This window comes from Amblyomma americanum, chromosome 4 (assembly GCF_052857255.1).
Source record: "Amblyomma americanum isolate KBUSLIRL-KWMA chromosome 4, ASM5285725v1, whole genome shotgun sequence".
NCBI lineage: Eukaryota > Metazoa > Arthropoda > Arachnida > Ixodida > Ixodidae > Amblyomma > Amblyomma americanum.
This window is the reverse complement of record NC_135500.1, coordinates 219,473,810-219,486,508: the sequence shown is the minus strand read 5'-3', so window position 1 is coordinate 219,486,508 and position 12,699 is coordinate 219,473,810. Positions and strand designations below refer to the sequence as shown.

The 12,699-nt window shown below is 45.0% G+C and overlaps 2 protein-coding genes across 3 annotated transcripts; both read right to left on the bottom strand.

Moving 5' to 3' along the window:
• Positions 1-2,725: 2,725 nt before the first annotated feature.
• On the bottom strand, positions 2,726-4,052 carry LOC144129391 (AH receptor-interacting protein-like). The gene has a single exon (XM_077663509.1). It carries the CDS (start codon positions 3,821-3,823, stop codon positions 2,825-2,827), a length of 999 nt encoding a protein of 332 aa, XP_077519635.1. The 5' UTR covers positions 3,824-4,052; the 3' UTR covers positions 2,726-2,824.
• A 3,410-nt stretch (positions 4,053-7,462) lies between these two features.
• Positions 7,463-10,679, bottom strand: Oscillin (glucosamine-6-phosphate isomerase Oscillin). Of its 2 annotated transcripts, XM_077663508.1 has the most exons (6): positions 10,567-10,679; positions 9,840-9,965; positions 9,672-9,773; positions 9,132-9,314; positions 8,868-9,052; positions 7,463-7,919 (listed from the first exon to the last, which is right to left on the bottom strand). In XM_077663508.1, the coding sequence occupies exons 2-6, from the start codon at positions 9,961-9,963 to the stop codon at positions 7,662-7,664; spliced, it is 852 nt and encodes a 283-aa protein (XP_077519634.1). In that variant the 5' UTR covers positions 9,964-9,965; positions 10,567-10,679; the 3' UTR covers positions 7,463-7,661. The 2 variants fall into 2 exon arrangements, with proteins under 2 accessions (XP_077519634.1, XP_077519633.1); XM_077663507.1 differs by lacking the exon at positions 10,567-10,679 and having other exon boundaries at positions 9,840-10,095.
• Positions 10,680-12,699: the final 2,020 nt, after the last annotated feature.

Below are 12,699 nucleotides of genomic sequence, written 5' to 3'. Positions count from 1 at the left end.
CATGTCCATTGAATTGCGAGCAAACTTAATTCCCACCGTGACATTTAAACTAATGATTGGAAGCGAGTGCTCGATCGGGAAGAGCAACCTGGGCCTCACAAGCCCCACCGGGGGCAGCACCTTCCATCGCAGGCAGTGGTGCACATGAGTACTCCCAGCAATATATAAATGAAAAGTAGGGAACGACCAATTTCAAATACATGGGCATTAACCCATTAACGCTATCGCGTCATGTGGTGCGCGTGTGCTATACTATAGGATAAAACTTAAAAAAAAAGCCTTTGGTAACCGTGGACGGTCCATTACTTCGCTGGTCAATCACAACAGTGTACAAAATAAGCTTTCTAATGCACTAAAACAAGCCAGAGGCATCAAAATTCTTGAGCTTATAATTTCGTCTCAGGATTAATTTCTTATTTCTTGTCATTAAGAAATTCTGTTTGGCGGTCCAAAATGTGGGTGAAGCTTCACTGCAGCTCTATCCAACTATTGCTTGACGTGGAAAGATAGGGCGAGTATAGGGACGGCTTCAGGCGCGTAGAAGGGTAAGGAGGGCGGGACTTTCAGACTAGCAGGATGCCTCAGTGGCGCTGCGCCTTAAAACGATGAAATATGTAGCTAATGCAGCGGCGTTTACCGGCCAAGGGGCATAATACTAGCTGCGTTATCAGGACCCTTTGTCAGCTTCTGAAGGCAAGCCGGCTAATTTTTGTGTGGCCCGGGAAATTTTTGCCCCTGGCCTCCCGCTGGCTCCGTCACTGTAATGACGACGGTACATAATTGCGCTCCAAGGAAAGCGAGGATGCTGAAAGATGCTGGCGCCTGAAGGCACAGGTTTTCTTTAACACACCAATGCGCTGCGAAAAAATTGACATGAGATATTGGGGGACATTATGCTCCGCCTTTAAGGTTATGACGCGACAGCGGTTCCTCTTGCCCACACAGACACGAACACTGTTTTCTTTTTTACAGCCATTATACAAAAGGCCACACGGCATACATACGAAGACCCGTTTCCAAGATTCAAGAAGTTTATTCAACGACAACAAGGAAATTTGTGCACAGATATTTGGACCGGTAACCAGTGAGGCTAGTCAGCACTCCAATACAAATAATAGCATCTATACAGGTCAGCCGTTACATACACATTGAAGAAAACTAATGTTGTAGCCTTGCTTCGATTCCGTGAAAATGTCGCTTGCACGTAAGTTTAAAATTCCCAGCTTGTTTTATTTCAATTGGCAACGAGTTACAAATTTTAGCTCCTGTAAATACTATTCGCCTTTCTCCCTACACATTGTGGCAAATAGGAGGATTAAAATTTCCATTACTGTTACGGACGCGTATACTAAATGTACAAAGAGGTAGGCGGTAGCTCGTGTTTATAATGCTGTTAACAATAAGAGATATTTTGTAGTCGCGTAAGGTTGTAAACGACATGATTTGCAGTGCATCAAAAATGCTACTGTAAGAACTATCGGAAGGAGGTAATCCAATGGTTTTCAAAGCGCGTTTTTGTAGTCTCAACAATGGTAACAAATATGTTTTATATGTTGTTCCCCATGACTCACTGCAGTAGCTCAGATGACTGTGACATAAAGAAAAGTACGTTGAACGTGTCTGCGTGGCGTACAGCTAGCGTGTCTGACTCGTAACGCGGGTGACCGAACTTTATCTCTATAACCGAAGGTCAGGGGCATGGTCAAGTGTTCCAATGCGCCGCTGGTGTGGCTGGCGCCATCTATGGGAGCCCCTTGTAATCGACTGCAGTCGGATACAAGTCAAGAAAAAAGCGGGTTTTCCCTTTCAAAGTTTACCCTTCCCTTACGGCGCGGTTCAGGTGTCCAACGATATATGAGACAGATACTGCGCCATTTCCTTCCCCCCCCCCCCCCCAAAACCAATTATTATTTCAAAGTACCTCCTTCCAGCCAATGGCGTCGGCCGATTCTCATGAACCTCATATCGTGACAATGCAGGGAGTAGTAGATGAAAGGGGATGGTCCCCTCTCCGCATTATCACGCCACTCCCTGCATAGCCATGCCACACACGTTAGCAGGCTCATAAGAATCGACCGACGCCATTGGCTGGAAGGGGGTCCTTTGATGAGGAAAAGCCGCTTTTTCTTGACTTCTAACCGTCTATAGCCCAAAGTTTTTGGCCACGCCGCGACCCGCTTTCCTGCGCCGCGGGACTTAAAAAGCACATCTGCCCCTTCAGAATTTTAGGTTAGCTTCTCTGCATTGTTGTCCCCATAGCAGTGAAGTTGCTTTGCAGAGCAGTAGTCATGTGGCTAGCCGCAGGAAACAATGCTCGTTGCTGCGCGAGCTTAGGTAAGTGGCGCGTTCCAATATATTGTCCAATTTATTTTTATTGTTTCCTTTGTGTTTACGTCGTGATTCGTGCCGGAGTTAATAGGGCCTCGTACTACCCCGCAAAGTAATTACTACTTGCCTTTCTCTTGCAGATTTTTGCAGATGGATGCCTGGAAGTTCACCACAAAGCTCTTCTCCATTGTTATTTATGATACTCTGGTAGCCAATTTCAATAAAAATAACCTCGAAATAAAGTTTTTCGGGACTCGATATCAGTGAAACAAATACATGTTGCACTGAACCAGTAGCTGTTGCCATGTCAGTCAGTTGCAAACATAAAAACAAAAAGAAAATCAAGCAGGAGCTCATGACAACGCGGGTTACGGCAATAAATGGTACAGGTCGGGCGTCAACAAAAGTAAAACTTTATTTTCTGAAACCTGGACTAGTGAAGCGGTATGTTAAATGCATACATGGTAATAGCATATCTGTGCGTACAGTAATGTGCCTATTGGAACATGCCCATCAGTTTGACACTGTCCTCTTTGTTCTTTTTCTTTTCTTCCACTTCGAGCTTCTTGAGCTCGGCATTCACAACCTTTGAGAGAGTCGGGTCGACTTCTTGAAGCTTCAGCAGATCAGCACGGCATTCGTTCGGACTCCAAGAGCCGAAGTAAGCCTTGGCCCGCCGAAAGAGAGCCTTTGCATTACTGGGATCCTTGCTGAGCACTTCGGAAGTGTGCCGTATGGCCGCGTAGTATTCGCCGCGGTTAAGCAAGCACTGCGAGTAGTTCAGGAGAAGCGGCACTTTCATTTTTAACAGTTCATTCCACTCCTCGTCTCCCGGTTTCTCGCGAAGCATCAAATTTTCGAGGTGGTCCAGAGCTTCCCTGTACTTGTTCATCGCTGTGTCTAAGTCGCCCGCTTGAAAAGCTTGATTACCTTGTTCCTTCAAGTTGGGCACGGCACCAAGCCTCTCCTCTGCCGTCATCGCCCAGACGTCCTTTTCATACTCCCCTGGCTCTTCTACCTTAAGCAATTCAAAAGTGCACGACAAGTCCACTAGTTTTTCCGTTAGCTTATCCAGATCTTCGTGACCGGTAGTGTATTTTTCTTCCATCATTCCGCAACAACGCCGCCGGTGTGGTTTCCCGACGCCCGCAAACGCGCGGTAACTTTGCGATACGAGAGTGTAGTTATCCAGTAGACACTTGTTTATCGTGAACTTGGCCACTTCTTTAACCTTCATAGACTTTATGCACTGCTCCCAAATGGGCAGCTTGAATTCCTTACCGATGAGCAGTTCCATAGGGCGATCAAGCTTGCGACTGTCGTCAACAACACCGTCCGGATCGTCTTCGTCTGTGCTCAGGCGCTTCACGCAGAAATGAAATGTACATTTCGCACCCTTCTCGAAACGAGGGATATCACCAACGCCGGGGTACACCACCTCCTTTTGCACGAACTTCGATATGGTAGAGCTCATGTCCGCACACGGGACCTGCATAGCACTTACTATCGCGCTAAGTACGGCTTACAATACACCACCTGAAGCGAACATAAGGCATACGGTAGCTTATGCCAGTATTTCCAACATAGACTGACCTGATTTAATCACCGCACAAGTCGGTCACATGCGTAAAAACACTGCTACGCGGAACGCTGCCGAGAACCCGTGAACACTGGTAGCCATTGCTGCTCAGAATAAATCCAATGCAATAACGACGGCAGACGTGAGACGTGAAAGTAGTGTTATTCCGACGTCAAAACAAGTTGCCGAAATTAAACTTTTAATATTAATTTAGTTATTACGTCGTTAAATAAAAGTAAAAAAATATGTGAGGCAAGTTTGCTCAAAACTTACTATGCAAAAAGCTGGCAACGTCGGAGAGCGAAGCCAAGCCAGGCCAAGCGGACCCACGAGCTCTAGAGAACTGGAGCACTGCTACTGTGCCTAGAATAGCACTGGAGTCGGAGTGGCAGGCCAAATTTGACGTTTCACAGGCGACTGTTCGGTTGGGCGTCTTTCCGCTTGGAGAGCCATGCGAAAGGCCTTTGCCCTAATGGCCCTGCAGTGAGCGTATTGATGAATGGATGAATGACATTCCCTTTTGTTTTGGGCGGCAGCCTGCGTTACCTAGCCTATACTTCTCCCCTTGTTGATTAATTTGTTTCCCTTTTCCTTCTCTTTTACTTTTAAAATGTATAGTTTGACTATCTTTTTCCTCTCCAAATTCACCCCTTCCTTGATTTTCTCCACCAATCTTCCTACCTCCCTTTCGTCAATGTCGCTTTTCTCATTCACTCGTCCGTCCTGTCCCGCAAATCCCAGTCCTGCCCGCAAATCCCAGCACTCGCTCTGTGTCTGTTGCTGTTCCCTCGGGGATGGTTCGGCGAAGTTCTGCGCACCTCAATACCAAAGGTTCTATGGTCTCCGTTTCCATTCTACAGACAGGGCACAAAATATCCACTTCAAATTTGAACCTGTGCGTTTTTGTTCTCGGAGCTAGCTTCAATGGGCAATGAACTGCCCCGCGAGTTATCAAATAACCGCTCTTTCCTGATGTCCTGCTTTCTTGTCCTATATATACCTAGCGCTGATTTTTCCTGCATTCTTTCTTTCTGTTTCCTTTACCTCCGGTTTCACACTAGTATTTTACTGAGCCCTACCCCTCACCTGTAGGTACTTCGTTCTTAGCTAGCTTTCGGGTTCTCTTCGTCCATTTTGTGTTTGTTTTTTTTGCCCACCTCCTCCATTTTTCCTCCACTTGGTAGTCAGGTTGATGATGATGATGACTCAACCTCGGCATACCCTCGGTTCTTGTGTCTAGCTGGCACGGGAAAACTAAAAGCGTTAAAGGGCTGTGGACACCTAATTCTAGTTGCATGTTTTCCTTTTTTTTTTAAATTATGCATTAGACTTAAAAATACATATGGATCACCGCGTGGTATTCGCCTACGACCACTAAAATGGTTCCAATCGAACAATTAACAGCTGTGACGTGCAGTTGATCTTTAGGTCACGCGATACACACACACAAAAAAAAACGGCAATATAAATGCTGATATTTTAATTTACTACAACACTTAATCCAACCTGCCTCAAGAGCTTGAATGACGGCAAATGACATATCAGCAGTTAATACTGTAGTATTTCGTGCCTCATGTAATCTAAAGGTCAACCTGACACTGGCCACCAGATTGACTGGGGCAATGCCTCCATCTTATGTAAGGAAAGAAACCTGACGACGCGCCTTCTGCTGGAATCGCTATTCATCCAAACAACACAAGCAACATTAAACAAGAACGCTGGCCGCATGCCAGGCATCTATGCCCGATCTTTACGTCACATTCTCCGGATATAAATTCGCCACCGCTCTTGTCCTGCTCACTGTGAACAAGAAACCCGTACGGGTTTCGAAACGTCTTTCTTTTTTCGACTATGGTCAGTGACTGCTACTTCACTTCATTGCATCACCATGCCTGACCAGACGGATCTCCGTCTAACTCCTGACTACATAAGCAGTGTCTGCGGCTACCTTCATGATTACATAAGTGCAACTGATCGATTACCTTGTTAGCTGTATACAAAATTTTGTCGCATGTCCAAAAATGCTCGATTTTATTCCTGGTAATTCATATTTCTTTAATTCATTTGACTTTTCCAATTTTTATCTTGATTTAGTCTTCTCACGCCTATTTTTCACCGCGCAAATACCTCACTGGGATTATCTACTGAGCCTTGGCCAATCCCCCTGCGTGGGTATGTGCCATGCTAAGGAGAAGAAGAAGAAAAATTTATTGTTCACAGTCCTTTAAACAAAAATTCCGGGGCTCAAGACTAGCTCGCTTTTACATGGGCGTATCATTAAAAAGGTCTTACAAAGAGCAGACATCCAACAGGGCGTGGAATGCACTGCATTCGTTCCAGTTTAGCTTTAGTGACACGGTTTGAAGTCTCTGAAACGTTAGCTTTCATCTTACATTATATTTGCACCTTGTCTTTCTTTAGAACTACAAAAAAAACTTGAAAACCATTGGTGTAATATGCAGCAGAAATTGTATATGCATACGCTGCGTGTGCACGATTGACAATTATCAGCAGTGCCGCTTTGTGATACATTGTTTTTGCCAAATAACTGGAGTTAAAATATTGAAATTAATGTTCTCCCGCAATCAAAACAAGTGGCGATATTACACTGCCGTGTTAGCAGTAGTGTCCACGGTTGCAAATTCTGGGACCAGGCCAGTCAGATACAATGTGATATAGGGGCCACAAACCATGTCTTCCGACTCTGTGGCGAAAGAAATTAACCAACTGATGACGCAAAGAGCGATGATGTTATAACACTCCATATTTTCTTTACCAAATGCTCATTTTATGACAGTGGTTAAAATATGAAATAAAATGCGAGGACGCTTACACCAAACTTCACATAGTGAACGCACCTGTATCTTTTTGCTCAAATCTGAATGACATCAACAAGTAGGCCAGTTTCTTTCTGTGTTCCAGGCAAATTCACTAGTCTTTTACAGTATACACACATTTGTGTGGCCCCATAAGCTTGCATGCATGCCATAGATATTGGCTTCCGCATTTAACCAGCAATACAAAGCGAGCACCATGTTAACCCGCATCAAGTGTCTAATTTAAAGTTAAAATGTCAGGAGAAGTTCTATCCACTTGGGGCCACAAATATTCTTCCATTTTCACACATCCATGCTAGCCCAGCTAGCGGTAGCTACATTAATTATGTGCAAGAGCTCGGGAATATGCCTTGCACTAGATGGGCGGCAGCTTGGGCTATGCATGTTGAAATTGAGCACGTTCACTGTTGCTGCCTCTATAGTGACTGGGGACTTAACCAATGTGTGGTTTAGGGCGGGAACTCTACATACAACAGCCACAATGAACTAGCATCACAAAGTAATGAGAAGAATGGTACAAATGTAGTGCAAGGAAACTTATGCATAAAGGGACCGCCAAGCAGCCTCGAGTAGCAACTTGTGGGAATGCATAGTGCTGAAATGAAGTCTCTTCAGTTTGCATTACATACGAGAGGTGATACAGTTGTCATAATTGTGCATCACTGCTATATGTTTTCATTGAAGTACAAATAAAGGTTTGCACACCAGTAAGCAAAAGCAAGTTCAAATTCATTTAATAGTGTACTATGTAATACAGCATCTTCTTATATTAACAAATGCATTAACAGTTTATTTCAAAATGCTGCTCGTAATTGCATGCAATAAAAGAAATAAGCACCCGTGTTCATCAGAATTCACACTACACCAAATCTCATGCAGTGTAGAAGTGCACAAAGTGCATCATGTGCAAGCACACGTCATTGCTGATTGGCGTTCTTCTGGTCATCAGTCTTCACGCTGTCCCGACCATCAACAAGCTGGTTGTGCACGCGCATCAGGCCCTTGAAGTACTTCACAGTCTTCACACGGAGCTCATTAGTTGCGTCTTCATCACAGACTATGATTGTTCGTGGGTGCATTTGAAATGCGGACACAGTCCACATGTGATTGACGCCTTCCTCAACTGCCTTGTATAAGGCGAATGCCTTGTGTGCACCGACAATAAGTATCATGACCTGAAAAGAGATGAAACATCAGTGAGGCCACTAGATACATCTACCCAGCACTTGTCAACAGTTTGGAGTTGGGAAAGTTGGTGAACATGACGGATAACAGTGAGTGGACGCGGGACAAGAAAGACACGACACCGCCATACCTACTGAGCATTACACATCACTACATGAAGCAGCCATTGATGATCCTCCATCCAAAACTGCTACCCAAGTTGCTTTGAAACTGAACAGAAGGTGAATTCAGCAGTGGGTAAGGCACTACAATTCTTGGTGATGGCACTAGCTATGTTCATCTAAAATAAGTTAAAATATGCTTTTGACCACAAACAAGTTTTACTAAGAAGTGCATGCTTGCACAGCAAAAATCTTGCATCGCCTCTTAACAAGGGAGTGAAACACCTGTCAGAGAAATGATAAGCGAAGTGGCCATTTCACCCTCCCAGCAACAAAGAGTGCTTTGCTTGATAAGAGCTTGCTAAATTCATCTCCTATGGCTTGGCATTCCTACAGACTGTTTATGGTTTATAGAGGTTTTACGTCCCAAAACGACTCAGGCTACAAGAGATGCCGTAGTGAAGGACAGTGGAAATTTCGACCACCTGGAGTTCTGACATCGCACAGTACACGGGTCTCTAGAATTTCACCTCTATCGAAATTTGACTGCCGCGGCCGGCATCGAACCCGCATCTCTCTGGTCAGAAGCCGAGTGCCATGACCACTAAGCCACCGTGGTGGCTGCATTGCCGCAGAGGAACAAATATTTTATCAATGGTACAGAACAGACAAGCGACATAACCAGACACGCACCGGACCGAACCAAATTAAATGCAGCAAAACTACAGATCTCTGCAGATTCCGAGCACAAAGGAGCTGACAGTTTACGAAATGGATGCATTTGTAGCCATCTCCATTAGTGGCAGAACAGTAGGTACCACAGCAATGCAATTTTACCTCGCGTGCATCCATTACGGTGCCGACGCCGACAGTCAACGCTTCCTGGGGAACCTTGGACAAGTCATTTCCAAAGAAACGTGCATTCGCCATAATTGTGTCCTTGGCCAGGGTCTTCACGCGCGTCCGTGAAGCAAGACTGGAACCAGGTTCATTAAAGGCAATGTGTCCATCTGGGCCGATGCCTTTTTTGAAAAAGAAAACATGAGTCAATGTAGAATTTCAAAGTGCACAAAAAAGAAATCCTTATTCCTCTGTTCTTACCTCCGACAAAAAGCTCTACTCCTCCAGCTTCAGAGATCAATTGCTCGAACTTGTCGCATTCTGCATTCAAGTCGGGTGCATTGCCGTCCAAAATGTGGGCATTCTCGGGCAAAATATCAATGTGCTTAAAGAAATTGTTCCACATATACGAGTGGTAGCTCTCTGGATGATCCCTCGGCAGCCCTGCATTTAAATAATTTGATGACTGAAAAGCGGCATGCATCATTATGCACCAGTCGGAAGCTAAATAGCCACTGCCAGTGCACTGGCACTGCTAATCGCACACTTGTGGCGCCATTTGGAATTGGAAAGAAAAAAGCTGGAACACGACTACCATGCAAAAATTGCTTTAACAGCATAAAGCAGCAGCATATTTCTGTATTGAAAGCAAGAATAAGTGTCATGTAAACAGCACTTTTTGGCACCTATTTCTTCACATAGTTGGGCAATCTTTTCTGTGCAGAAACAGAGCATGTAGAGTTACAGCATGGTTTTTTAACAACACGGGTATCAAATAGTATGTTTAGACTATACACTTACCTACATACTCATCCATGTTGAAAGTTTTCACATATCGAAATGACACGGTCTTCTGCTTATAAAACTCTATTAGTTTCTTGTAGCAACCCAGAGGCGTACTCCCTGAAAAAAAATCAGGTTTTGTAGAACTGAGGAGTCAACACATTGTGTTCACATGATCAGCATTACCTGTGGGTAATCCCAAAACAAAATATTTGTCTGGACCAGGGTTGAAATCTTGGATGCGCTTCCTAATGTATCTAGCTGCCCAGTCAGCCACTTCAGCGTCATTGTCAAGGATGACGAGCCTCATGTCTGGAACAGAACTCTAAGCTGTAACAAGCTTCCCAGGGACGCCAGCAAACTTGCTGAAACGAGCACACAAGGTTGCGGCCGCGACACTGGCTCGACAGACACCAGCTGCTGCTTCCAAAGGCGCTGCATGTGATAAGTACCAATTTGAAAGCGTATCTACTCGAGCACGCCCTCAACGATCGATCGGCCTATCTTATCGTCGTGCTACTCCAAGCAACGTCGCCGATACGTGTTCCCCTCCGAACGATTTCGAGCTAATGGGGCCAGCGCTCTGAACGCACCACGCCGCGCAAAGCAGCCGAATGGTGCGATTGTCACACTAGACGCATTCTAGTTGCTCAGTCGTTATTTACCGCGGTATTCGGCCCCAGTGTATGTCGCCATCGCTCTGAGTGTAGTCAGGAAGAGGTGAGCGGCAGCAACATGACAAAACGCATGGCATAAAGTCCCATGTAAAGTGCTGGAGCAGTAAGCTGACAGTGTGAGGTGTCAGCACGGGGCATTGCCCTCACAACAGTACCCCCTGAACGACCACACGCTTTCGGAAAGTCACGCGCGGCTAAAGGGTTTATTTTTACTGCACGTGAAAAGCTGCACGCACCTCAGCGTAGCCAGCACGACGTTGACGACGTCAGCCGGTCAGCCCGTGGTGCCAACTGGTGCTAGCCACGGTGACCGCCACTGCAATGATGATGCTGACGTGGTGTGTTCGCAGTTGCACCGGAAGATGACACTGAACGCTGATAGAGTTTAGAGTCACTCTAATAAGAGTTTAGTGTTCATGTATACAGGAATTTGCGATTTTATGTGCCGAATTTTAAAAAGTTCCTGTGCGAAAATGCTGGCTTATCCGAGAGCAAACACCGCTCACAAGGTAGACTATTATTACCTAAGTTGTTTGAGATCTAAATAAAAATAGGTACTTGCCTGCATTTGGTGAAATTAGCGAAAAACTGTTTTCGGCTACGAGTAGTTTTTGCAGACGCGAGCTAAGCAGCCGGTCTCACAGGCTGCGTCATCTGGTGGACGGCGAGGCAAACGACGTTGGCTCGATGGATGCGAGAAGCGCGCTCTCTTCCAAGATCGGGCCAATGTCCTTATCTAAAAACGTTGGATGGGGTTCGTCTGCCTGCCGGAATACCGCACTGAAAATGTGACAGCAACGGCACTGCACACACTTAAAACTGGTAAGTCGTCACTTGTGAGTTGCATGTCCATCCGGCAGATGGCGCAGCCTGCGAGACCGGCTGCTTCGTTCGCGTATGCAAAAACTATTCTTTTTTTATTGTTTTTTTGGAAAGAAAATGGTGAAGTATCTGTCTCATATATCGTTGGACACCTGAACCGCGCCGTAAGAAAAGGGACCAAGGAGGGAGTGAAATAAGAAAGGAAGAAAAAGGTGCCGTAGTGGAGGGCTCCGGAATAATTTCGATCACCTGGGGATTTTTAACGTGCACTGACATCGCACAGCACACGGGCGCCTTATCGTTTTTCCTCCATAAAAACGCAGCCGCCGCTGTCGGGTTCGAAACCGGGAACTCCGGATCAGTAGCCGAGCGCCCTAACCAGCACTGAGCCACCGCGGCGTGTAGCCGAAAAGTTTCTCGCTAATTCCACCAAGTACAGACAAGCAACGTATACATTTTTTTCCCATTTTATCAGCACTCTGTTACCTTTAATATATCTTTTAAAAGATTAATTACTCCATCTTCCACATCCAATGTGCCCAGTATGTCCCACAAACACTATTTAATAAAGCTGTCATAGGTTCCCCTAATATCCAGAAATGCTAGCCATACGGGCCTGTGTTCCTTTTCAGCAATCTACACTGCGTCAATGAAAATAGATTGTGCTCCAACCTCCTTTGTTTCCGGAACCCATTTTGTAGTTGCCCTAGCACCACCTCGTTCTCCACCCAAGCCTGCAATCTATCCTTTATAATCTGCATCACCACCTTGTAATAAACCACAGATGTCACTGTTATGTATGAAGAAAAAGGAACGCCGACCAAAAGGTTGTTGTTTAAAACGAAGACGTTTCGGCTTCCGTTTGGAAGCCGAAACGTTTTCGTTTTAAACAACATTTTGGTCTGCGTTCCTTTTTTCTTCATACACGAATCTTCTACCCGACCAGACGAGTTTTCGTCAGACTTCAGATTTCATGTCACTGTTATGGGACGATGGTTAGTTACGTCAGCTTTGATCCCCCTTTCCCATATATATCATGTTCATTCTACTTAATCCCCATTCATCGGGGACTTTCCCATCCACTACCATTTTATTCACTATCTGTATTAATGTTTGCTTGGATTTTGGTCCTAGCTTCTTTATCAACAAAATCGGGATACCATCTGGTCCTGTTGATGTGCTATTAGAAACCTTCTCTGCCCTTTCCCACTCTCCTTGCTAAAGTAAAGCTATTGCAGTAGCCGGTCTATCCTCCTTCGATAAATTATGTACAACATTCCTTTCTTTAAATTTTTCTGTGATCCTTGTTCCTATGTGTTTTATTGCTTCATCCCCTTCTAGTTTTTTTTTTTTTTGCTCTTCTGCCCTTCTAGTTGAATACCCTGATCTGTAACAATAAACCTTTGTTCTAGCCTAGCCTTATTACTCATTGTATTTAGATGTTTCCAGAACTTTTGAGCTGCTTTTCTATCCTTTTTATTTACTTTTGACATCCATTGGGCACCCTTTCTTCTAATTTTCTCATTAATCAAATAGGATGCTTGGAG